Source organism: Eleutherodactylus coqui, chromosome 4, assembly GCF_035609145.1.
Source record: "Eleutherodactylus coqui strain aEleCoq1 chromosome 4, aEleCoq1.hap1, whole genome shotgun sequence".
Lineage (NCBI taxonomy): Eukaryota > Metazoa > Chordata > Amphibia > Anura > Eleutherodactylidae > Eleutherodactylus > Eleutherodactylus coqui.
In genome coordinates, this window is record NC_089840.1 from 16,688,501 (window position 1) to 16,714,797 (window position 26,297).

At 42.2% G+C, this 26,297-nt stretch overlaps 1 protein-coding gene across 1 annotated transcript in view; it reads right to left on the reverse strand.

Annotated features, from left to right (window-relative positions):
• NCAM2 (neural cell adhesion molecule 2) overlaps window positions 1-26,297 on the reverse strand; it is a 455,107-nt gene that overhangs the window by 203,085 nt on the left and 225,725 nt on the right. The window contains exon 5 of the mRNA XM_066599100.1: window positions 16,377-16,514. Coding sequence (XP_066455197.1) covers window positions 16,377-16,514 — 138 coding nt within the window. The remainder of the gene's footprint in view (window positions 1-16,376; window positions 16,515-26,297) is intronic.

Sequence of the window (26,297 nt, forward strand, 5' to 3'; positions counted from 1 at the left end):
TCTTCATTTGCTCTAACATTGTAATCACTTATATCAATGTTACAATCACACAGAGAAAGTTTCATTCAATTTGATAACTCCTCCTGGGGGGGGGGGGGGGGGGTTCACAATGAGTGTCTGACTCATGTTTTTAAGTGATATATTTACTGTATTATAATGGTAACATCAGGCTTTTCATCACTATTATGATACAATAATCAAGCTACATTCTACATTCCACATCACCAATGTTTTTGATAAGTAGGGATTAGATGAATAGAACTTATATTTATAGACCACTTCAAGGCTTTCCTAAATTCCTACAGAAGGAAATATGCAACAGATTCTGAATTGAGTTACAATCGTATACATCAAAGTTAGAAGTGAGCGAGCGTACTCGGATAAGCACTACTCGCTCGAGTAATTGGCTTTATCCGAGTATCGCTGTGCTCGGGTCTAAAGATTCGGGTGCCGCTGCGGCTGACAGGTGAGTCGCAGCGGGGAGCAGGGGAGAGCAGGCGGGAGAGAAGGAGAGAAAGATCTTACCTCCGTTCCTCCCCGCTCTCCCCTGCAGCTCCCCACTCCGTGCCGGCACCCGAATCTTTAGACCCGAGCACAGCGATACTCGGATAAAGCCAATTACTTGAGCGAGTAGTGCTTATCCGAGTACGCTCGCTCATCTCTAATCAAAGTACTAACGGTCACTTGTCCGTGAGTGTGTTACATGCTCTGCCCTTGATCACATTATGGTGAGGTCCTTCATCAAGACTTTTACATGCTCCTCCCCTGATCACATAATGCTGACGTCATCACAAGTTCTTTATCTCAGCCACAATTTCACTTCAACAAGTAGGTGAATCACTGGAGCTATGAGCTCCGCCTCTGATCACATGATGGTGACAACATCACAGATCCTTTAATATGTTGACCAACTCCAACCATCATCACAGGTCCTTCAGTGAGTTACATGTGATGATGACATTCACTATATTATAAGTGGCGCATTGTGCCACCAGAAGCACTGGTACTATAAATAATACTAATAGTTAAGTATTAGAGATGAGCGAACATACTCAGATAAGCACTACTCGTCCGAGTAATGTGCTTTATCCGAGTACCTCCCCGCTCGTGCTGAAAGATTCGGGACGCGCTGCGGAGCGGGGAGCTGCAGGGGAGAGCGGGGAGGAACGGAGGGGAGATCTTTCTCTCCTTCTCTCCCGCCCGCTCTGCCCCGCTCCCCGCCGCAACTCACCTGTCAGCAGCGGAGCGCCCCGAATCTTTCATGACGAGCGGCGAGATACTCGGATAAAGCACATTACTCGGACGAGTAGTGCTTATCCGAGTATGTTCGCTCATCTCTATTAAGTATATTTATAAGCTGCAGTTGGAGTCATTTTAATTTTACTGGCTCAGACTGCACCAAAATTGGACTGGTACCCATTTCTAACCTATAATACTGCCACTCATCATACAGTGAGCAGATATTTACATTTTACATCAATTATACCATACGAACCAAATCCAGACAACCCCCTTAAACTCAATATTTTTTTTTTATATGATGTTTAAATTTAGATGCAAAACGTATAAAAATCGCAAAGAAAATTCACAAAAAAATAGTGTAAAAATCGCATGAAAAAAATGCCCATCTGATTATACCCTAAAAACAGCATGATCAGACGGAGTCGAATTGCTGCGGATTTTCTACAGCAGAAAAAATCTGCATTAAATCTGCACCCAAAAACTGCATCACAATTCACACCATTTGATGCATGTTTCGGTGCAGAACCTCAGAAGATTCCATCCATTCAATTTTTTTATTTAAATTCAGTTGAAGGAGTGAAATCCCCTGCAAAGTCGCCTCAAAATCCATAACAAATTCTTCACCAAATGGTGCGGATTTTGGCGCAGGTTTTGTTGCAGATTTTCTTTCCAGTGTGGAAAAAATGTATCAAATCCATTATGTGTGTATGCACCCGGAACGGAAGTGGCCTACATCGAAGAGAGGGAATCCTATAGCAAAGATCAAACTATGTTGGGCAATATAACCCCAGCATTTACCATGCAGTAGAAGGCAATGGCAGACCACCCGGCAAAAACAGTCTGCCAAGAAAATGTCACAATGTGACATCACCCTAGGAGTAACCTTTACCTACACATATGTGCATTTATTTCTTCGTTATTTGTGCTTGGCATGACCTTTGGACTAAGGACAAAAACAGACGGCTGTATGAGCAACTACGTTAACCGCTACAGAGTGTAGTTGCGCATGAACAGCGTTTTTCGTCCTTTTCGGACTTTTCAAATTGCTGATGCACGCGAGTTTGAAAAAAATAGCTGAAAGATAGGTCCTGCCCTATCTTTCCTGCACGTAGTATTAACAAGTCCTATCTTTTCTCGTCTGATTACTGATAATGAAAGCAAAACCATTGAAATCAGTGGTTTTGTTTCATCCTTAGGCCCCATGGGAGGGATTTATCATTGGAAAAGTAGTGTAAAAAAGTTGCATATTTTGGCACAAGCCTTGCTTGTGAGAAAGATAACAAGTTGAATTTAGTTTTAATTTATGGCACTTAGGTACATATTTGACTGGGCATGTTTTATCAAGAAGGGGCGTGGCCATCCCAGCCTAACAGATTTAACTATTTATTTTTTTAGGTGCATGGACGGCCTTAGATGCGTTACTGAATACTTAAGGCTCATATTACTTTAGCGCTCTTCTTCAATGTATCCCTCTTAGAACACTTAGTCCATATTACAATAGTTTGGTTCATATTAAAGGGGTTGTACAGGAAAATAGAATTAATACCAGTGTGGGAATCTCTATTTCCAGCCCAGTTCCGACATCACATGATATGGACTTTGTCTGTGCCCGTCATGTTATTGGAGAGGGTTGGCTGTTTACAACTTAAGGCACATTTACATGGAGCGATGATCGCTTAAAAATCTCTCAAATGACAGTTTGAGTGACAGCTTTGAGCGATCATTTTGCATAAGCTATTAAGCAGCTACTCAGCCACTTAATAGCTTATTAGAGTGCAAATGAAGCCTTTAGCTGAATGCAGTTAATAGCTTGAGGTCTCTTATCTGCATTCAGCTCCTTTGTTCTCAGGCGGGTTAAACAGCTGAAACAGTACTATAAGCACTACCCACGGAGAACTCAGCGTGCGGTCTTGATAAGACTGCGGGATGATTTTTAGGCTGGCTTGTTTTTAATGATCAGCTAGTAGTGCACAAAAAGTGCACGATGGCCATGTGTTTAGACGCAACGATTATCGCTCAAAAGATCGCTTTTGATTGATTTTGAGCGATCATCTCCCCATGTAAATAGGCCTTTACGCTCATCTTAATAAATAAGCCAACTCCCTTCTCTGTTACACCAATGCAGAGACAAAGCAGGTTCTAACTTAATTATTAAGATAAGCTGAACGGCTAGTCCCCCTCCAATACTGTGATGAACACGGATAAGATGGAGGGCAAGTGGGGGTCTCAGAGACTCCCCACTATTCCAGCATGCAACTTGGTAACCACCCAGGCTCGTCTCGGATTTAGACAGTGCCAGGCCCAACTCTCTCAGGGTCAGCACAGTCTCTTTATCCTCCCCTTTAGGGAGGTCATCAGGGACTTTTGACCCAGTTTGGGCCAGACCAGATCAGGTGAGGGCCTACTACCAAAGTGACAGGCAGGCTTCAAGGGAAGGTCACATAGCAGCAGGCTTCATCATAGTAAGTTTTAACACTATTAGCAAGTGCTATCCGGTTCCTGGACATTTAACATTGCAATAACAGATGAAGTCTTAACCCATTCTCGGTATGAGGCAATTTGCAAAGTCAAAACCCGTGCATCAGTCGCAATGCAGTTCTTACCCAGAAGCTGGGGTATACACGTTCATTGTTTGGAACAGTAAACAGAGGCAGGAGAAGGGGAGGAGGATGGCAAAGTCGACGATTCCAAGTGTCTTCACCACCAATCTTTCTTTGCAGCCTCTCACAAGGGGTAAATGCTTGTAGGGCAGCAACTGTTACACACACAGCACTCAGGAGGTTATCACCAGCTGCTCTCCTGCACCTTAGTCCTGTCTGAACACTTCTGACTTTCTCCTGCTCGAATACCTTGTTCCTCATCCCCTCCCACTCTTAAAACCATGGTGTCACATATATAAGCAAAATGGAACACCTAATTGTTTCCCTCTTACAAAGACACAGCATATCACGTGATCTGGTACCCAACACTGTAAGTCTAGGTAAAGATTTATCTTCCCAAAACAACCCTTTAAGACAAGCATATGAAACCCCAATCTTAAAGGGCCACTGATTTTTGTTTATTCATTCTCTATGTAGCTATGTAGTTTCTATCTATCTATCTATCTATTTATCTATCTATCTATCTATCTATAGTGAGCTAGTATTACCTCGGTTAGTTATTTATTTGTGTCTAAAACTCAGTTGGTCATGTGATCTCAATTCGACCAGCACAGATCTATTTGGGGCTATAATAAACGAAACTAATCAGATTCTCCGTTTGTGTTATGCTGTTACATGGACCCGACCACATAAACTACCGAAGAGCACTCCTATCACGGTTACTGATGATGATCACACTCCTCCTGTAGCACAGGCATAATAGAGGAGATCACAATTCAGCCTCCTGACTGTATACTTGTGGGCTCTTATTTAGAAGACTATAGAATGGAACGATAAATATACTGTCCATCCAGCAGGCAGAATGGTACAGCCTCAGTTAATGCTGTGCTGATGCATCATGGGATAGAAGTGAAAGTGAAATTAAAAATCTCAGTCTCAAGATGATGCCTGTTAAGCATCAGACAGGGAGCTGCGCTTCAGGGAAGCGGCAGGAATGCACAGTGGAGACCTCTAAAGTGTGATAGGCAACCAGGTGAGGGGGTTAGAGATGGAAAAATGTGTTTTCCCTCCTAACTTTTCGTCTGCTAATGATGTACTTCTTATGCAGAGGGCAGTTGCACCAAACTTGGCTGAACCAACTCTCTTCGAGGGACTCCATGGTTGCCATGAAAACTAGCTTGTTTATTCTAACTTGCAACATTTGTTTTTTGGTTGTTATGGTGTTATTTTCAATTCCTAATGTTATTTTGATTTGTTATGACTATTACTTTATTAGCATTTTTAGTTCATAAACCAATATTTCTAATTGCTTGCTCCTGGGATTTGCAGTATGACCTCCAAGGGCTTGTTGCTTGGCATTGCTATCACTCTTGCTTATTTATAAGTTACTGTTACTGGTAGCAGAATGTTTGGAACTTAGAATACGGTAATATTTTATGCATTTGTTATTCAGCAGTTTCCATGGTAACAGTGCTGCAAGTGCAGCGCACATGTTATTAGAATAGGACTCATCTCCTATCATACATAAGCTCTCTGAAATATTGATTTGTTCAGGTAAAATCTGCCTGCGAGCCGCATTCATCAATATATTAAGAAGCAAAGCCGTAAACTTTTGTCCTTAAATGTAAGATCAAAGGCGCGCATCAAGCTTGAATGTGACACCTAATGATGAGATGAAAAGGAGAAGAATAAATAAAGCAGGCGATGACGACTATATGGTCTCTTAATCAAGCTGGAAATTGCAAAAGATGCTAGGAAAAGGCAGATTCACTTATACGCCAAGCACCACTCTGCCTGGAAACTTAGCGGTGTCCCAGAAATAATTAGAAAGTGACACTTGCCAGGTATCTTTATTAGATGACAATGCCACAAGAAAGTAAATATCCAATATTAACCAAGAAAAAGCCATCTATGCTTGGGATTTGACCCCCAAGCTGCCCTTCTTCCCTTCACAAGCCCATTGTTTTCCTTTAAATCAATTTCCAAAAGATATTTGATCTTGACCCACAGTGTCACATTGCCAGTATTACTGAGCTAAGCTGCTAAAGCTAAAGTACACTGCCGGTCAAAAGTTTTGGAACACCTCAATTTTTCCAGTTTTCATTGATATTTACACAGTTTAATGTCTCAAATGCACTTTGAAATGAAAGTATAGAACTAATAAACACCTTAAGAGGAATAAAAACAATGGATTAGCTTTGTTTTACCAAATTAATTATAGTTTTTTGACTTTTCAAAGTAGCCACCTTTGGCTGATATAACAGCTTTACACAATCGAGGCATTCTTTCTATCATTGCATTCAGATATGGTTCAGAAAATTCTTCACAACATTGTTGAAAAAGTTTCCACAAATGTGCTACACCTGTGGGTTGCTTTGCTTTTACCATTCTATCCAGTTCATCCCAAACAAGCTCAATGGGATTTAAGTCTGGAGGCTGTACAGGGTATTCCATTCTTTGAGCCAACCGGTTTCTTCTTGTCTTCTTAAGTAGTTCTGACATAAGCTAGAAGTATGTTTTGGATCATTGTCTTGTTGTAATATGAAAAAATGACCGACTAGGCGGACGACGGAGGGTATTGCATGGCATATAAAAATGTTGTAGTAGCCCTTTTTTCAATGTACTAGTTCCCCTGTGCAAGTTGTCAACTCTGATTTTAGCAAAAGAGCCCCATACCATCATGCTTGAAACCATCCGCTCACCTATCAACAGCATAGGAAAATCCTGAGTAATATATCAAAGACTTCACATTTGATTCACCAGTCCATAAAACCTTCTTGTACTCTTCAGTCGTCCACTGGAGGTGCTGCTTGACCCAGACAAGTCTTTTTTTTAAATTTTGAAATCTTAGTAGTGGCTTTCTTACTCTACCTGTCAAACTTGCAGATTGAAGTCTTCACTTAACGGGTAAAATGGAAACTTTTTTCACTGTATATGCTTTAGGCTGTGCTTGAAGATTTTGTGTTCTGAGGCATTGAGCACGTAAAGGTTTGACTCAAAAACTTATCCTATGATTTTGTAGTGGCCTTTGTAGTGGCCAGACATCTTTTTGTCAGTGTGTCTTCCAGTTTCCAATTGTCTTTTGATGGTATAGGAAACTGTACTGACTGCCACCTTGGCTTTCATGGCTATTTCTCTGTAGGACAGACCTACACTTCTAAAGGTTATAATTGTCCAAATCCTGCCCTAGAGGGTATTGTAATGCAGTATGTTCCAACATTGGTTATATAGAATCAGAAGGTTTGAGAGTAATCTACAAATGTTGAGTCACCTGTAGGAATAGTTAGCATCCTATTTCAAACCATAATTTGCTTTCTGTAGAACATTCCCTTGAAAAAGCCCTTTGGTTAAAATCACAAATTCAGACTATTGTTGTGCTTTAACTTAAAATATCATGTTATTTTTATGCTTTTAACTTATGTTTGATCCTTTGAATTATTTCACCTTATTTTCTGGACTTGCCCAATGTTAAAGTAAAAAATAACTGGAAAAATTGAAGTGTTCTAAAACTTTTACCCCTGCATCCTTGCCCCATACATTACATTTTGCAGACATCTATATCCTATTACATAGGTAGCAGGACAGAAGACATTTATAGCACCCCGATTCAGCAGGTCTTGAAAGTTAGAAACCTCTATTAAAAAAAGATTTGGAGAAGATGAGATTTGCTGGGGATTGACCTGACTAAAATGTGGCAATGGCACATTATACACTGACATGCCAAAAGTCATGGAACAGAAACTAATATCATGTAGGGGCCCATCTAGCCCAGCAAAGTGCAGCAACTCGACCTGGTTTTGAACACATTTTGAGGGATGTTGAGCCATGCCATTTGGATAGCCACCTTGATAGCTACATGGAGTTTGTAAGTGCAGGATCTCAAGTGTGAAAAGACCTCCCCACCATATCCTATAAATACTTGATAGGCTCTTATCGGGTGAATGTGCAGGCTACACCATTTGTAGGAACTCTCCAGAATGCTTATCAAAACAGTTTGGGACAACTTGGGCCCGATGACATGGTGCATTATCATACTGGAATATTCCATCAATTGCTATCATGACTCACTCGACCATCCCACATGTTGCCTGTCTTCTAAGGTCCAGTTAGCAACATCACAAGCCCAAGTGAGGTGCTGTGTTTGGTGTTGTAAAGTTAATAGAGGCACTCTGGTGGGTCTTCTACTATGCCTCTGCTGCTGACTTTTGACATGTCAGTGTACGTTATACTGATTGGCCCCATTATAAGAGACACCGGACCTTCGACAAATGGAGCTTCCCTGTATGAAAATTACAGTTGTGACCCTTTAGTGCAGCATAAAATCATGTGACAAGTTTTTTTTTCTGTGAATCAGTTTCAGTGTGACTCTACATTAGAATAGAAAAATTCACTAAATCTTCCAACAAGGCCTGGTCATCGGTGCTAGACTGGTCAAGGGCCAGGATTTCACTGCCAACCTTGTGAGGTTGGCAGTGAAACAGCACTAAAACTGTCTGTCTGCTGTTATGGCCTATCCGTGCCAAGAAATGACAAATGGTGCATTTGAACATGGCAGATGGGGCACCAACATTGTGTTCAGATGCAATTTTTTGACTGTGCAGCTCCTATTCTTCGGAATGATTCCTGACATCTTCCTCTAAACCCATTTGAGCGAATTGTTTCCACCCACAGGATCCCCTTTTGCAAGATATTTTTTTTTCGATTATGACATTCTTGGTATACAGTGTTACATGAGAAAGACCCACGAGACTGGCACTTAGAGCGCCGCTCTTGGTAATCTTGCACCGATAAGCAGCCTCCTTAGAAATTGCTCAGATTGTTGTATTTTCCCATCTAATGTCCCATCACACTGAAACTGATCCACAGAAAATCTGATGGCTCTAATTTCCATACAGGAAAGTGACAACAGCGAAAGGTCCAGAGTTTCTTAAAAAGGAGCCATTCAGTGTTGATCCAGTGTAGAGTTAAAACTATGAACTATATGAAAAATATGAATTCGAAACCAGTAAAGTAGAGACCCAGCACTGATCTTAGATGTTGAGTTTCAGGCTCGGCTCTGCACACTGCTAATATATAATTAATATTATAATAAATATAATTAAATTAGGAAATATTTTATTCAGCCATGGTATTAAATAATTTAGTACTTCTGCCCTTTGCGATTACTTACTGACTAGCTCATTCTAAAAACAAGGATCAATACCGCAATTCCTTGGGATTTCCATAATTATGAAGCCATCAAGTATCGGCCTACTCAACCTATTACTAGTATTCGTAACATTATACCATCAATCCATTATGATTTTTCCGTCACTTGTATGGTTTAGCTGAAGACGCTTGGCGATTCTTTTTATTTACCGATTCCTTACAGTTCCTGATACATTTTATAATATTCAACTGTGAAATTAGAATGAACTTCACATTTTTGCACTTGTCAAAGTCTGCCCAGACTCTTGACTGTGTCAATCATTATGTTGCTGGTTTCCCCGCAGTTTCTTGAAGATGATGATTGCCTGTGTCAGTCATTTTTGTCAGTCTCAAGCTAGACTTCCATTTGAAAGTCCTATACAATATCAAGCAGTGCACTTGATGACCCCGACCCATCAGGTTCAAATATACTGAATGAATAACTTGCGAAGATTCTAGACAAATAATACTGTAGTTGTAGAAAAGACTCTTTACTAAGACCAAAGACACTGGCATTCCATTGATATCACATGGCCCATTTATCGACTATTCATGGGCAGATTTTTCATATGGTCCAATAGTTCATGGATAAGAATTAGACATGCAATGTGCAGGGTCCATGCAGACGTGTGATTGTGTGCCCCGCCGATGCGAATTGTGCGGAGGCTTCTCGAGCACAACTTGTATTATGGCTGTACCTTTGGCCTGTGAAAATGTTGTACACATCTGTCTACAAGTCATGGCCAAAGGTGTTGGGACTGCCACAAATGTTGTTTTTCCCAAAGTTTGCTGCTTCAGTATTTTTAGTTGTTCTAGTAAGTTGTTTCTGTGGCTACTAAAGCACAATTTATAAGCACGCCATACGTTTTGAAACTTTATTTACACATACATCATGTTTAGGCAAAGACTCAATATTTACAGTGTTGACCCTTATTTTTCAAGACTTCTGCAATTCGCCCTGGCTTTCTGGCTATTAGCTTCTGGGCCAAAAATTGATATTCTTGCCTAATGTGTGCTTGCAGTGTATCACAGGTTCTGTATTTTTGTTTCTCCCGCTGCTTTTTGAGGGTTGACCACAGGTTCTCAATGGGATCGATATTTGAGGAGTTTCCCGGTCATGGACCCAACATTTCAATGTTTTGTTTGCCAAGCCACTTAGTTATTACTTTTGCCTTGTGACATGATGCTCGATCATGCTGGAAAAAAGCATTGTTCATCACCAGATTGCCCCTGAATTGGATGAAAAGTATGATGGAGCACCATGTCACGGGAATGGGTTGCCATCAGTTAGGATGTGGCCCAGAAGCTGACATCCAGCATGCCATGGAGAATTGCAGAAGTCTTTGAAAAATAGGGGTCAACAACACGGTAAATATTAAGTCTTTCCCAAAACTTGATGTATTTGTTAATAAAAGTTTAAAAACTTGTAAAATACTTATAATTGTTCTTCAGTAACCATAGAAGGTAGGTAAGGACCCCTGGTGCAAGCACCGAGTCATGACCGGCTCCTCAGTGACGTCACATCATGACGTTTCTAAGCAAACTGTTTTTGCCGGGTGGTTTGCCATTGCCTTCCCCAGTCATCTTTTACCCCCCAGCTGGGTACTCATTTTACTGACCTCGGAGGGATGGAAGGCTTAGTCAACCTTGAGCCGGCTACCTGAACCAAGCAGGGAGTGAACCTGCAACCTTCAGGTCATGAGCAAGAACTTAGGACTGCATTTCTGCTGCCTTAAAACATCTACAGTAAAAACACTGAAGCAGTAAACTTTCTGAATTTTTCTCAAAACCTTTGGCCACGACTTGTACAGTATTATGTTAATTGTTTTGTCAACTGTGTTATTTGATGCCTTAAAGAGAACATGTCATCTTTCCTGACATATCTATTTTAGTAAGCTGATTATATTCTTCAAGAAATAATAATTCTAGAGTATCTTTTCTTAGATCTCTGTGTTAATAAATTGACAATTGGGTGTTACCAGTCCCCTGGTTTAAGGGGTGTGTTCTACATAGTTTGGTACTGGCAGCACTGACTGGACAATGTCAGCCTGTGCAGGGAGACTGCCAACCTCAAGTGGTAACACCTAGCTTTGAGTTTATTCATACATTATGTTGGGAATTAGCGTTTAGGGGCAGTAGCAGCGTGGGCATCTGAGGCCATGAGACAGTGACACCGGGCAACAAAGTTCTTTAGTCCAGGCTTCGCTTGGGTTTATTAAAGAAAACAAAACAGGCCTTAACTTCAGGCCAACACAAAATAACACCTGCTCATCTGAGCACTTACTAGACATGGATCGTCCCTGTCTACACACTTGAAAAAACAAACGGTTCCTGAGCACAGCCAGCCAGGCTGTCAGACCGGCAAAGGTCTCAGCTCACCTCTCCTAGGTGTGGAGGCTAGGGGCGTCTCCCTGTAAACCTCAGGCCTTCTTGGTCTGTACAAGACCCTGGGCTAGCAGCCCTTGCAGCTCCACCGAGCTGTCTTTCCTGGCTCTCAGCCAGACACTGTCTCTCTTTAACCTGCAGGCCCAGGCTTTATATGGCCTGGTACCAGCCTCACCTGGTACGTGGGAGTGGCCATTCCACCCTTCGCTTTGACCACTCCAGGAAAAGCCGGCCCGGATTATGTGGCTTGGAGCCACTTACACACTACAACGTGTCAGTAACTTAATGTTACTGACACCCGACTGCCGGCTTCCTCCACCGAGCCCAGGCCGCTCGGTGGCACGTATCCACCCTCCAGCACTTTGTCCGTCACTGTCTCACAATTTCTAATAGTAATAACGGAGGAACGACACATCACAAACTTATAACAAAAGATGCTCGAGAATTATTGTTATTCCCTAAGACTATAAGAACTTACTAAAATAGACATGTCAGGTGAGGTGACAGGTTCTCTTTAAAACATCAAATAACACAGGCGACAAAAGTATTAAAAACAAAGACCCCGTGGATAGAAATGTACTTTTGATAATTGTTAGACTCTCAGATTTACTAATATACACACCTTGGTGCAAACTATATTGTAAATGATATAGTGCCATCATGTGGTTGGGTGACCACATGACATGCTAAGATATTTATATATGTGAGCCAATAGAGAGGGACTGGAGACCTAATTATTTATACTGTGGAGAACAGTGTGGCCCGCACTCACCAGCTGAGGGTGGGGGTTGAGGGAGAATGATGTCACGCCACCCACTCACTACCGTAGTGCAGCGGAGAGCGGCTCCTGCTACACTCGTAGTCAGGATTGTACAGCGAGATGCGGGTGATACCAAGCGGGAAGGGGGAGAAGGAAGCAGTCTCATCCAAACACACTCAATTGTGCCCAGTACTCAGCAGTAATTTGATGTATTTTCTATTACATTCACTGTCTCGGGATGGGCTATCTACTAGTGTGCTATATTATCAGACAGTCATACAAAAGCCTCTACAGCTCTTTTTTAAGGAAGACGACACCCCCAAAGGCCATTTTATCTTTTCAATATTCAATCTGTATTGATTAACGTTATAATATATCTTGACCGTGATTAGATATCACTTTTTATGAGTTTTAAATCTGCTGCACAGTCATAGATTTAACCCCTTAGTGACCAAGCCTGTTTGCGCATTGATGACCAGGCCAAATTTTGGAAATCTGCCATGTTACTTTAAAATAGAATAACTCCGTAAAGGTTTTGCATTTTCAAGTATTTCTGACAATGTTTTTTCGCCACATATCGTACTTCATTTAGGTGGTAAAAATAGGCTGATAGAATTTGTGTATATTTATAAACAGCACCAAAATTGGGAACATTTTGAAAAAAATGACATGTTTTCACATTTTCGACTGCAATATGTCAAATATGTGCAAACATACTGTAAACATTTTTGATAAGATATATATTTCAATCTGTTTACTTTATTTTGGGCGCACATTGGAAAAATTTCACTTTTTTTTAACCATTTAGGAGACGTAAAATGTTTATTGAGTAGTAACATTTTGAGGAACATTTTGTTTTCCTACAAAAAGCCAAGATTGCAAAGCCTCATAGGTGTCAGAATGATAGATACCCCCACAAATTACCGCACTAAAAAAGTATTCACCTTTACTGTATTCACTGAGGGGCGTCATGAATATTTTGACCGCGCAGTTTCTTTTGTGGAGTTAATGCAATTTACAGGAGAAAGAAGAAACTTTCAAATTTTTGTAAAGTTTTTTCTACAGTGCACAGGAAAATAAGGGTTTGCAACCCCAAAAGGATGCCCCTGTGTGTCCTGTGTTCAGAAACATACCCATTGTGGCCCTAATATTATGTCCGTATGCACAACAGGACCCAAACCAAGAGGAGCAGCCGGAGGCTTTAAGAACTGACATTTTGCTTGAAGGCGTTTCAGGCTCCTTTGCCCACTTGTAGAGCCCTTGAGTGGCCAAAGCAATAGAGAACCCCCACAAATGACCCCATTTTGAAAACTAGACACCAAAGTTGGGGAAAGGTCTGCGGATAATCATCCCATCGGGGGACATCGCCAAAGGCCTTAGGTAAGTAATTTCACCTACCCTCATAGATCGGATCTGTGATGAAGGTGAAATTTTAACTTTTTTGGAACTTTTACCTGGTCGCTGTTATCTATCGGATACAGGCAATCACACAACCAAGGACCGCGTACAGCATTCCCTGTGACATCTCCAGGCTCTCGGCTACATTTGGTAACCGGGAGCAGGAAGATTTTAAATTACCACAGCAATTCACAGCATTTGCACATGCGCCCACCATACTGGCCAAGGGCGCATGCGCAGAAACTGGGATAAGTTCCACGGATAAATCCACGGGGCCTTAGGTACATTATTTCATCTCCCCTCATGGATATGATCTGTGAGGGGAGATAAAATTTAACGTTTTTTTTCTTTTTCTTACACCTTTTTTTCTTTACATGATCGCTGTTACCCATTGGATAACAGCGATCATGTGACCGGGAGCCGCATACAGCAGCCCCCGGTAACATCTCCCTGCTCTCAGCTACTCATGCTAGCCGGGAGCAAGCAGGCTCTAAATCTCCTGGGCGAATAGACCTTCTTTGCATGCGCAGAAGACAGTGTCAGGTCCTGGAAGGACCAGAATGCTGTGGGACATCACGGGTGATGGAGGTGAATAGTTTCAGCTCCCCTCATAGATCCGTTCCATGAGAGAAGTTGAAACATTAACTTTATTTCACTTTCTGTTAATTTTCATCCCATCAACATTATCCATTCCATAACAGTGATCACGTCACCGGGGGTCGCATATCACAGTCCCCCATGACAGCCCCATGCTCTTGGCTGTCCGATAGCAGGGAGCTGTCACGTCCACAGTCCCCGCGGTTTTAATCCCAAGGGCGAGTGTGTTTTTATGGCCCTAGGGATTAAAACCCACAAAGCCAGAGCGTAAAAACACTATGGGCGGTTACTAAGGGGTAAGATTAATATTCTGGCTTCCTGCAACTATAATCAAGAGGGAGCTTCCCCCATACTGTTATACTGTACATCAAATGGGTTGTCGGGGCTAGTTTTAACTGATGACCTATCCTCTGGATAGGTTATCAGTAGTTGATGGATGGGATCCCCTTCCATCAGCTGATCATCCGGCCTGCGTTCCAGTGCAGTGGGCTGGGCAATGTCATCAGCAGGCAGTGGAGGAAGTGGAGGTGCTGGCTTCACTCACATTGATTTAAGTGCTGCTGCACTTCCTGCCTGATACAGGATGTCCACAACAAGAGCAGGAAGTGCAGTAGCAGCGCGGCTCTCCCAGTGATTTGCACTGGACATTGAGATGAACAATCAGTTAATGGATGAGGGTACCGAGTTACAGACTCCATCCATCAACTACTGATGACCTACCCAGAGGATAGGTCAGCAGCTGAAATTAGTCCCCTTTGAACTCCTTAATAAGACCTGCATGCAATAAGTTTTCCCTAGTGTTGGCTGCAGACAACTGGCATGTGATCTTTTATCTCATTTATGTCCATGAAGGGGATTTGAAGCTTTATATCTGAGGCAGAAATCTATTTGCTTTAAAGTTTCATTAATTAAATTACAGAACATAGAATTTAGAAGCAATAAAAATAACACCCTAAATTAACTAATTAACTGTAAACAACCCCCCCCTCCCCCCCACACACACAATTTTTACAGACAACCTTCTTCTATTAGTTTTTTTAAAATCAGAGACTGTTCCTAATTACAAGATATTCACAATACTGTTACAATTAAAGTAAGTGAACCCTTTGAAATGACTTGGATTTCTGCATTGATCACTAATAAAATTTGGTCCGCTTGTTATCTAATTCACAACCATTTGGACATACACAATCTAACTAGTAACACATATAGAGTTGTGCCATTCATTTCTTTTGAGTAAATATCCACAGAGCAGGGATACAAAGTAAGTGAACCCTTCTTTGGCCTCCTATTCCCAATCATAGTTAAGACTTGTTAGAAAGTCACATGGATTTGTAGGAATGCTGCCATCCAATAGGTGAGCTGCAGAGGTATTTTTCCATCTTCTTTATTTGCATTTTTTTTGCCTTACATACTATGTTACTATGTATTTGTCTTGTTGAATCACCTGCAGCTTTGTAGGACATCCAAGTGGTCTTTGGAATTTCCCAAAAGCATTGTGGAATATCCAAGTGGTCAATATCATATTGCATTACCCAACATTCTTCATCTCGAGGTTACAGATGGCTGCCCTTGTGTGAAATCCAGGTAATTCCAAAGGGCTCACTTACTTTTTCTTGGAACTTTATATTGGCATCCTGTGCTAAAATGAAGTGCCAAATTATCAAACTTCCTGAATTACCAGATGCCACATCAACCAGTTAATTATTTAAAAAGTAGGTGAATGTTAAAGGGGTTGTCCAGTTACCAGACAACATCCTTTCAATAGAGCAGACTGTAATAAAAAACAAACTGAGCATTACTTACCCCTCCTTTCCTGCTACTGGGATCCAGTGTTGCCCTTTGGCCCTGGAATTTGTTTTGAAAGCTGATGTTATCAGAAGTCAGTGACCACTGCAGCTAATCATCAAGCACCATGATGCCAGGAGTTTGGGAATGTAATGCTGCAGCCTCTGATTGGCTGAACCCACCCCTTGACCGATGATGTCACCTGTCACAACTAATGTCAGGACCGCAGCGGGATTGCAGCGCTGGATCCCAAGTGGTGATGATGGGGTAAGTAATGCTCGGTTTGGTATTTTACTACAGTCAGCCCTATTGAAGGGATGTTGTCCGGTAACAGGACAACCCCTTTAGTAGTAAAGCCATTTCTTGACAGCAAAGCAAGAACACAACAATAATAACATTATGTAACAATTATTTCTCACCATTCACAATGACAAAGATATCTTGGAAATCAATTTCTCCTCTAACCTCGACTCGCCCCTCACATCTGTAAATGCCTTCATCTCTTTTACTGATGTTCATAATCTGAAGATTATTATTTGCTAACATTGCAAATCGACCTGAAAGAGAGGAAGAAGTAAACAAGGGTCAGGAAGAAATGAACTGAAGGAGGATGTGGCTCTGCTGATTCCGATTTCTAAACAGTTTTGCTCTAACACTATCAGACATTTCATGAAAAATGCATTGCCCAATTTGAAAGTAAAATGTAATTTTCAAAGTTTAATATTTTTTCGTGTGCGCCAAGAAAGACTACGTTGTATGCCGGGAAAAAAAGCAATATTTTACCTCTATTATTACCCCATAGATTGTTTAAATTCATGAAGAAAAAAATCCGGTTTTGCACAACAATCATTATAAGGTCATGATTAAGAGAGGCTATTATATTTCTGCACATATATTAATGCTGCCATCCATAAGAAAAATGTTCGCAATAAACAAAGCACAAAATGATTTATGGTCCTGGTGAAATAATGACGTTATTTGCAGAAAATAAGGAAAATGTAACGATTATGAGGGGACTTAGATTTAACGAAGGTAAAATAATTGTGGAATTCTAGCTGCGATTTCTATCTATTCTACTGAGGGGTTGGGTGAAGCTCTTGGACCCCTTTACAATACATAGGGGGTAGTCAAATATACAGATCCAGTGCTATATCTCAATACTGGTGTCCTATATTGTAATAAGAATAGTGTACTTAAATAGGAAGGCATGAATGCGCTACATGATGGTGTGGTGCTTCGGCCCCTGTCGGCTTCAAAACATAGATTTCAATTGTGTGTTGTGGCCCTGTAAGACAGAGAGGAAAGCCCAATTGTATAGTTGAAGAGTAGCATGTGAGAAGCAGAAATCCGCTTCTGCATCTCTACATCCTGTGGGACCACTGCTATGACTAAAGTAAGGAATTGGTCTCCACCAATCTCAAGAACAAAGATCCCGTGTCCCCTGTACTCCTCATTGCGGGGTTATTTCACCCCCTCAGTGAAGAGGAGACTAAATGGAGTGCTGGTAGTCCAAGCACACTAGCGCTCCATCTACTTTCAATGGGGCTGTGGAGATAGACAATCGGCACTCGCTCAGGTATTTCCGTCATCCCTATTGAAATGAATGAATTGAAAGCTGACCATGCATGTTTGGCCACTGATTCATTCACAGTGACTTCACTGCGGGAGGAGAAGAGACTCTCGCAGTGACAGGCAGAGTAGGACACAGCAGTCTCATTCTCCAGATCAGTGGGGATCTCAGTGGTGAGAACCCCAACTGATCAGAAAATTACCCTCTGTCTTGTGGATAGGGTATAACTTGTAATTGTGGTTTAACCTCTTTAAATTGTCTCTAAAGCAATTGGGAAAGGCTGTGATTCAGTAAAACTTTTTTTGCTTATTTATAGCTCGTATCAAAGTTGACTTTCCACAGAATGGGTGATAAAGGTGATTGGTGGTGGTCTCATCACTGACACATCACCGATCCCGAGAATGGGGGTTCCCATGTCTCCCTCTTCTCCACACTGCAGGCTCACTACATTCCACAGTGAGGAGGAGATTGAATGGAGCAGCGGTCGTACATGCATGTTTCTGCTCCATTCATCTTCAATGGGTCTGCCAGAGAGAGGCAAGTGCTTGTATTTGGCTATTTCCGTCAGTCCCACTGAAATGAATAGAGTAATACCACAGAAGTATGACCAGCTCTCCATTTAAACTCCTCACTTTAGGTGATGCACAGGAACCTTGTTTTCAGGATTGGTGGAGGTCTCAGTGGTGAAACTCCCATCGACCAGATATTTATTACCTGTCTTATGGATAGGTGATAGAAGTCGATTTTAGTACAACCTCTTTCAACTTACTGTAAAATTTAGGAGTGATTGTAGTGTTATTGAGCAGCATTTGACATCTCTGGGCCACATTGGAAGAAGAAAAGATGTCTTGGGTCGCACATTAAAAAAACAAACACTAACGATGCAGAGCATCATCATCCACAGGCCTCCATACAACCCCATTGTCCTCCGCAGTCCACCAAACAAACCCCATCATCCTCCAATTACCCCCTCCGTCAGACTATATGGACTCCAGACTGGAGTCAGCACCTGCTTCTGTGTCTAAGCCTGGATACAGAAACCTGTCCAGGCTCACGCACAGTTTGTGGCCATGGGCCAGTTTCTGACCCCAGCGGAAGGACACACAGCGTCGGCTGGCTAAGAAGAAAGCACTGTTGCTTGTCCTCCCCTTAGTATTGGATAGGAGCGGTTGGGAGTTGGGAGGGCAGAAAGGAGACGTGCTTCTGTATACTGGATCTGGAGTAGCTGAGTAAGTCAGACAGTCACAGAGCTGCAAGTGCTGCCTGCTGCCTCAACATCTGTATGAACCTGCCAGTGAGTGGAAGCTCCCAGCCTGCCGCTGCCAGGTACCACTTGCTGTCTCCCCCTTCTTTTTGCCGCATTCATAGCCATCCTTGGCCAAACGCAGCCCGTGAGATGGACACCTCTGGTTTAGACCGCCTAGTTTGGGAGATGGGTTTGCAGGAAAGGTTTTCGCTGCTTTGTTTGTCTTTGCAAACAATGTGCTTTCTGAATATTTTTTATGCCATTCAGAAGGAACCTTCCATCTTTAGGTCATATTTGATTCCATAGTGTAGTCACAATGTTACCTTACAGAAAATTTCTGGATCTTGGTCAAAAATAGTGTGCAATAGTGTTAGTCAAAAAAATCTATTATATTAAATACTCTCGTATAAAAAAGACAAAACTATTATAGAGGTGATACCTTTATTGGCTAATCAGAAAAAATATATATGCAAGCTTTTGAGGTTACTTAATCCCCCTTCATCAGGTTTACTCAGATTACGATCTCACTATGTTTGATGAAGGGGTTGTTAAGTAGCATTGAAAGATTGCATGTATAATTTTTCCGTAATCCCAGTTCTTGCTCAAAATGATTCTTAACTGTAAGAGCAGCAGTGAAATATTTGCTTTAGAAACTGTTTTTAATAGAAACAAGTGATAGCCTCAAGAAAGGCCCAGATTATTGTATTTATGTGCATGATGATCAAGTCTGACCACTATGTGGGGTCAGAATGGAACATTTTTCTTTATAAGGCAGATCGTCTCATGTGCCTTCCTCTAACTCTTTAGGAGACGGGCCATAGCTATAGGGGATGCATCGGTAGCAGTTACACCCAGGCCTTGGTGTCTGAGGAGCCCCAAAGACCATTCTGCCATATAAAAAGAATGCTGCGACCGACAACAGTGTCAAGAACGTTGCCCCCAAACACCCTATGTGATTGGAGCAGTGGAGTCCTTATTAGACCGCCAATCCATTTCCTTCTATAGGATTGGTGAAGATTAGAGATGAGCGAACATGCTCGTTTAGGATAACTACTCGATCGAGCATCGCTTTTTTCGAGTAACTGCCTACTCGGGCGAAAAGATTCGAGGGGCGGGGGGCAGCGGGGTGGAGCGGGGGGTAGCAGGGGGGAACAGTGGGGAGCTCTCTCTCTCTCCCCCCCCCACTCCCCACCGCAACCCCCCGCTCACTGCCGGCGCCTGACGAATCTTTTCACCCGATTAGGCAGTTACTCGAAAAAAGCGATGCTTGATTGAGTAATTGCTCTAAACAAGCACGTTCACTCATCCTTAGTAAAGATCGATGTGCGTGGCAACCTCCTGCCATCCCAATAAGTAAATGGATTGGGGGTTATGTGTAATGGCCAGGAGTAACAGGACCCCTCCATAAGTGTGAATGCATTTGTCTTGTGCCTATGTATTGCCAGTGTCTTCTATGTGAGTGAATTTGATGTATATTGCACCTCTGCAGCACTGAATGGGTTACTGTCTGGGTTATGGTTGGAAAATGTATCTTGTGTTTGTCATGTGACCATGTAATAAATATATAAATATATATATATATATATATATATATATATATATATGTGATTACAAGGTGTATGCAAGGGTCTGTCTGTCTTAGTCTTAGCCTGGGTCTGACTAGGAGAGCTGTGCCTGGTCCTGCAAGGAGCCCCAGGATGGAATGGAAGAGGCTGAGTGATTGTCTTGCATGTGCCCTGGGCCCAATGTATCCAGGCTTTGATGCTAGTGACCTAGAGGACCGCAAGTGCGCAAGAACCCGCCATGCAGCACTGAGTGCCTTTTCCTAAATGTGAGTGTGGAGAGGGAGGGAGAGGTAGAGAGAGGGAAAGAGAGGGAGAGAGAGGGTGAGAGAGGGAGAGAGGGGAAGAGAGAGAGAGAGAGAGAGAGAGAGAGACATGCAGATAACTCGACTGTGGATTGTCTAGAGCAGCCCGGAAGAGCCTCCCTGTCATACCACTAATTTGCCTACACCAGTCTGATGGTGGATGTAATTTGTTTTGGACTGTAACTTAAACTTCAAGTATACAAGCTCTACAGATCGTTCCCGGTTTAGCTCTGAAACGTTAACTCTGTGTGTGGACTCTTTATTGTCACCTTATGGATTCACCGCAGAGGACAATTGTATTGCACCATTCTTGGGATCGCTATAGTCCCAGTGGCCGAACCCTGAGTAATCAGACATTTATTTCTTATCCTGTGAATGTCTTTGGTTGTAAAACACCTTTAAGTTTAGGTTTTAGCCCCCCTTTTTATTGATGTCCTTTCCTAACCAGTGGTTAAAAGGGCTATCCAGTTGTAAACAATGGATGGCCTATCCTTAAGACAGGCTATTACTAGTAGATCAGGTCTGCCAGTGGAATCCCCACTGATCAGCTGTTCATTGGACTGGTGTGCTTGTGCAGTGAGCTGATTTCAGCAGGAAGACGACAGCACAGTTCTCTCTGTAGTGGCCAGGCTTGGAATTGCAACTCTTTCTCATTTACTTGAATCCGAACTTTGCTTGTAACAACAATCATGGTCACTACAGTAGGCGTAGAACTATGTGCTTCCTGCATTAATCAGCTCAGTGCAGAGGTAAACCAGCCTGGCAAATAGCTGATTGATGGGGCTCTGGAATGGCAGACCCCCATTGATCTACTATTGATAGCCTCTACTGTGAATAGGCCATCAATAGTTTATAATATAACGATTCCTTTAATTTAAGTGCATTTTTGTGTCTTCTATCAACCATACCATGTAACTGTTTAATTACACTGGATACAAACAAGCTTTTTTCAGGCGCTATGACAAATACGACTACATTATGTTGTGTTTCTACTTCTTATTTATTATACTATATATAGGACTATAAAAAATCCCCACAACTGTACAGTCGCCGGAGGCATTAAAATGCTGGACTGATTATTTGGTTGACATTTCCCTACAGGTCTGCCTGCAAAAACATTCAGTAAAATGTGATTTAGTGAACTTGTTTCTAAAAATGGCAGCAGAGGACTCCACAAAATTATTGATAAAGGTCATAATTTACATTTTAAGCCAAAAGGTCAAAATAATGAAACATTAAAATGGGTTCTCAGGACTCCACAAATTGCTTCTATTTGTTTGAGCAAGGACTTTTCTGCCTCTTTCTACTCCACAAATCACTGCATCATATATACCCCCTTTAAAAATCCAATTCAAGAATTAGACACTGATAACAAATAGAGATGAGCGAGCACCAAAATGCTCGAGTGCTCGTTACTCGAGTCGAACTTTCAGTGATGCTAGAGAGTTCGTTTCGCGTAACGAACCCCATTGAAGTCAATGGGCGACTCGAGCATTTTTGTATATGACTGGTGCTCCGCTAAGGTTTTCATTTGTGAAAATCTTAGCAAATCACCAAAGTCATGTAAAAAACACAGAAATGGATAGGGCAGGCGAGGAGCAACATGCAGGGCTGCATTTCGGGCTCCGAGGTCTCACTATTAAGCCACAATAGTGGCAAGAGTGAGACACCTCCCCCCCCCCCCCCCCCCGCACTGTCAGCATAACGATCGTTCTCCTCTGCCACAGCTGTAACAGCTGTGGCAGAGAAGAACGATGTTAGCCCATTGAATTCAATGGAGCCGGCAATACAGCCGGCTCCATTGAAAGCAATGGGCTGCCGGCGAGCGCGGGATGAATTTTCGGGAAGGGCTTAAAAATATAAGCCCTTACCTGAAAATCATCCTAAAATGTGTAAAAATAAAAAAAAAATGTATACTCACCTTTCCGCTGCAGCTGAGAGCTGCCCCTGATTGTTCCCTGCGCTGAGCCAATCAGAGGCAGCACTCACTCACCCATTCATGAATTCATGAATGAGTGAGTGAGAGCTGCCTCTGATTGGTGAGGCTGTGACCAATCAGAGGCAGCTCATTAAGCAGGCGGGGATTTTAAATCCCCAGCTGCTGAATACTACTCACAGCAGTTCAGGAGAACTGCCGGCCGGCCGCGGTTGAACTCTGTCTGCCGGGACAAGGTGAGTATATATTTTTTTTTACTTTTTACACATTTTTGGATGAATTTCAGGAAAGGGCTTATATTTTTAAGCCCTTCCCAAAAATTCATCCCGCGCTCACCGGCAGCCCATTGCTTTCAATGGAGCCAACTGTATTGCCAGCTCAATTGAATTCAATGGTCAGTGCTCGTTTAATCGAGACGAGTACCGTGTGGTGCTCGTCTCGAGTAACGAGCATCTCGAGCACCCTAATACTCGAACGAGCATCAAGCTCGGACGAGTATGCTTGCTCATCTCTAATAACAAACAATTTTAATGATAATAAAGTCAGTAGGTAAAAAGACAGCAGCACAGAACTGATATAGCAGCAGAGAACCAGAATAAGCTTAGTGGCCCTTTTACACAGGACGACAGTTGGCTAAACGACTGCACGAGCGCTAATGTCATGGCTAATGTTATTAGCGCTTCTGCAGAGCATTTACACTGACAGACTTCACTGTTGGATCGCAGGCTTCTTGCTCAGCGCTTTGCCTTCTACGTGAAGAAGAATCCGGTGATCCAGCAATGGTTTTTATGCTTACTGAAAGTCAGCGATAAGAACTTATGAACGAATAGTGAGTGATTTTTTTGCATGATTGATTGGTCAAATTCATTCATTTGAACACATTTTGAGCAATAATCATCCTGTGTAAATGGGTCATAACTCTATAAGTAGCATAATAACATACAGCCCTTATAATTTGATTTGCCACTCCAAGTAGAGTAGAATGTTCCAGCACTTTCCAGGCAGAGAAAGATGGAGCAGTTTTGGAGTTTGGGGTACCCGTCAATTAGGATTGCTACATACTGTGTTTCCCCAAAAATAAGACCTACATCAAAAATAAGCCCTGTCCTGATTTTTCAGAATTTTCGGGCAGGTTTGAAATGTAAGCACTATACCAAAAATAAACCCCGGTTACATTACATTAAAAAAATGAATACATTACCTATCAGGCTCAATCTAGGTCCTTCCCACTGCTCTCGAGATACCTGGCACGGTTCCCACAGGCTTTGGCAGCTCATACAAGATCACTTCCTGCTTATGGGATTCATAAACCCCTCCTCCATGAAGCAATGGCTGTGATTGGTTCTTCAAGCGCTGTCTTGATTGGCTCAGCAGCGGCGCGCAAAGAACCAATCATAGCCATCATGTTGTGGAGGTGGTATTTATGAATTAGCTGAGCTGTGGCTTAACCAATTTATAGATCCTGCCTCTACAACGTGATAACCGTGTTAGGTTTTTTGAGTGCTGCTCAGCTAATCAATTTAGCGCTTGATGAACCAATCACAGCCATTGCATTGGTAGATTGAGTGCTGCATTGATTGGCTGAGCAGCGCTCTAAGAACCAATCAAAGCCATCACTTCATGGGGGCAGGATTTATGAATCCTGTAACCAGGAAGTGATCTTGTGTGGGTGGCCAAGGACTAAAGGAACCATACCAGAGCTCTGGAGAGCAGTGGGAGGGTCCTGGAAAATAAGACCTAGTGCCTCTCTTGGGGCAAAAATTAAGTAAACCTGCATTCAAAGCCACATGTGGAGTTAAATGACTTGTCTGATTTGGATAATCCATTTGTGTAAGAAGGTTACCCCGATGGTAAACTGATCACAGAGTGTCCTGCTACTGGGAACCGAGGAAACCAATTCCTCTGCAACGTCACCACGGGGAAAATGAAGAATTACACAGCTTCCAATTACATCAATGGGCTGTCCATGTAAAGCAGAAACATGCTGAGTCCAATAAAAATAAGAGCTACTTGCTCTTTGTGGCCATTCACTGTTTTGGCTAGTAGACGGTGGTCCTGGATTGGAAACTCCCCTCTATAAACTCAAGTTCAAAATGGGTCCTTTAAACCAGACTTCTCCTCAAATTAAATCATGTTTTATATCTACATTATAACAGATTTTAAGCTACTTCCCTACTACAGGGTGATTAAAAAAAATGGTGCAAAAGTAAAGCAGATTTCTTCATACATGAAGTGACATACAAAAGCCAGAATGCCATAAAAGATAGAACTCTTCAAGTTTTCAATGCGCCAGACAGATATCCGATGTGGGTGCTGTTAGTAACACAGCAGATGTCAAGTTGGTCACCCAGTCCTAGACAGACTTGTTCCAGTGTCAAATGTGGCTGACATTACGATGCTGATTCAGAGCACAATGCAGCAGAAGGAGTTACAAAATAAGCAACATTATTTATGAACAAAAGAATGTAAGTGCATAATGAAATAACAATTGAGCAGTTTAACCGTTAAATCACCCATCGCTAGCTACGGGCTAACTAAATTTTGAAAAGAAACGTTATCAGATGAATTGTGCAAAACAACTGTAATATTCTTTTAAAAACACTAACAAGAATATTTTTCAAAGAACAGTTCTGTCACACCATAATGCAGTTCTCTCAATATAATGTACAGCTCTTCTGCCAAGGGTTAAAAATTCACTACAGTCAGCTCAGTCTCTAGAAAATGCAATGTACAAAACTTACTCAGAAGATTCTTCCTATAAAGTTTTGTGCATCTGTAATAATAACTCTAGCTAATAAAGTCGTCAAGATTGTGCACACCTACAGTAGATTGAGGCTGGCCTCACTTACTGTGTGTACTGTAGGAATAATAACTTTTACCGCCTCAGGCTAAACTGCAGTTGGGAGTATTCCTGTACCACAGTGTTAGGTTGCACTGCAGGTGTGGGATAATTGAGCTTATTTCTCTAGCCAGCCAATCCCCTTGGTCTGCTGCTTATATATACAAGCTCCTCTGGCTACAGGGTGCTGGTTGCCATTCACACTTGGGTTTTGCTTACTTGCATACCTGTTCTGTGTGTTTGTATGAACAGTGATGTGTTCTGTGGGTCTGTGCAGGTGGCCAGACATGAGGTATGAACAGTCCTGTTCTGTGTTGCATGCAGTTCCAAGTGTGGTGGTGAACCGTGTCCTGTTCTGCTTTGGGTCGTTTTCCATCATCAGTGAGTTAGGTCTGTATGTTCCAGCGTGGGGCTGTCCCTATTCCATGCAGGAAGGTTTCATGTGCAAGTTGTCTTGTTAGAGTAGGGCCCCGCGAGACAATGAGGACCCTTGAAATGAGCTTGCGGGCTTACATATCATGGCCAAAATACAAACTAATACCTCGTACATTCTGTAGCTGTTCCACCTGGCTATATGTGCAGGTATACTGGTAAGTGTTTTGAGTGTTTGTCAGTCATTAGTTTAGGTCTGTCCATGAGTCTCGCTTGCACTTCTGCAGTTCACGTATGAAGAAGGTCTGACACACAGTCCATAAGTTCTCGCTCCAACTAATTTCTTTGTATTCAACAGTTTGTCTCAAGATCTCTTGCGGCTGTTGCCCTCTATTATAACTTCAGTAGCAGGTGGATCTCATTTCTTGTATATAGCACATACTGGAAGATCTAGGCAATCCTTTGCCCTACAGCGCTACACCTCACCATGTGCAGTCAGCAACTTCCTCT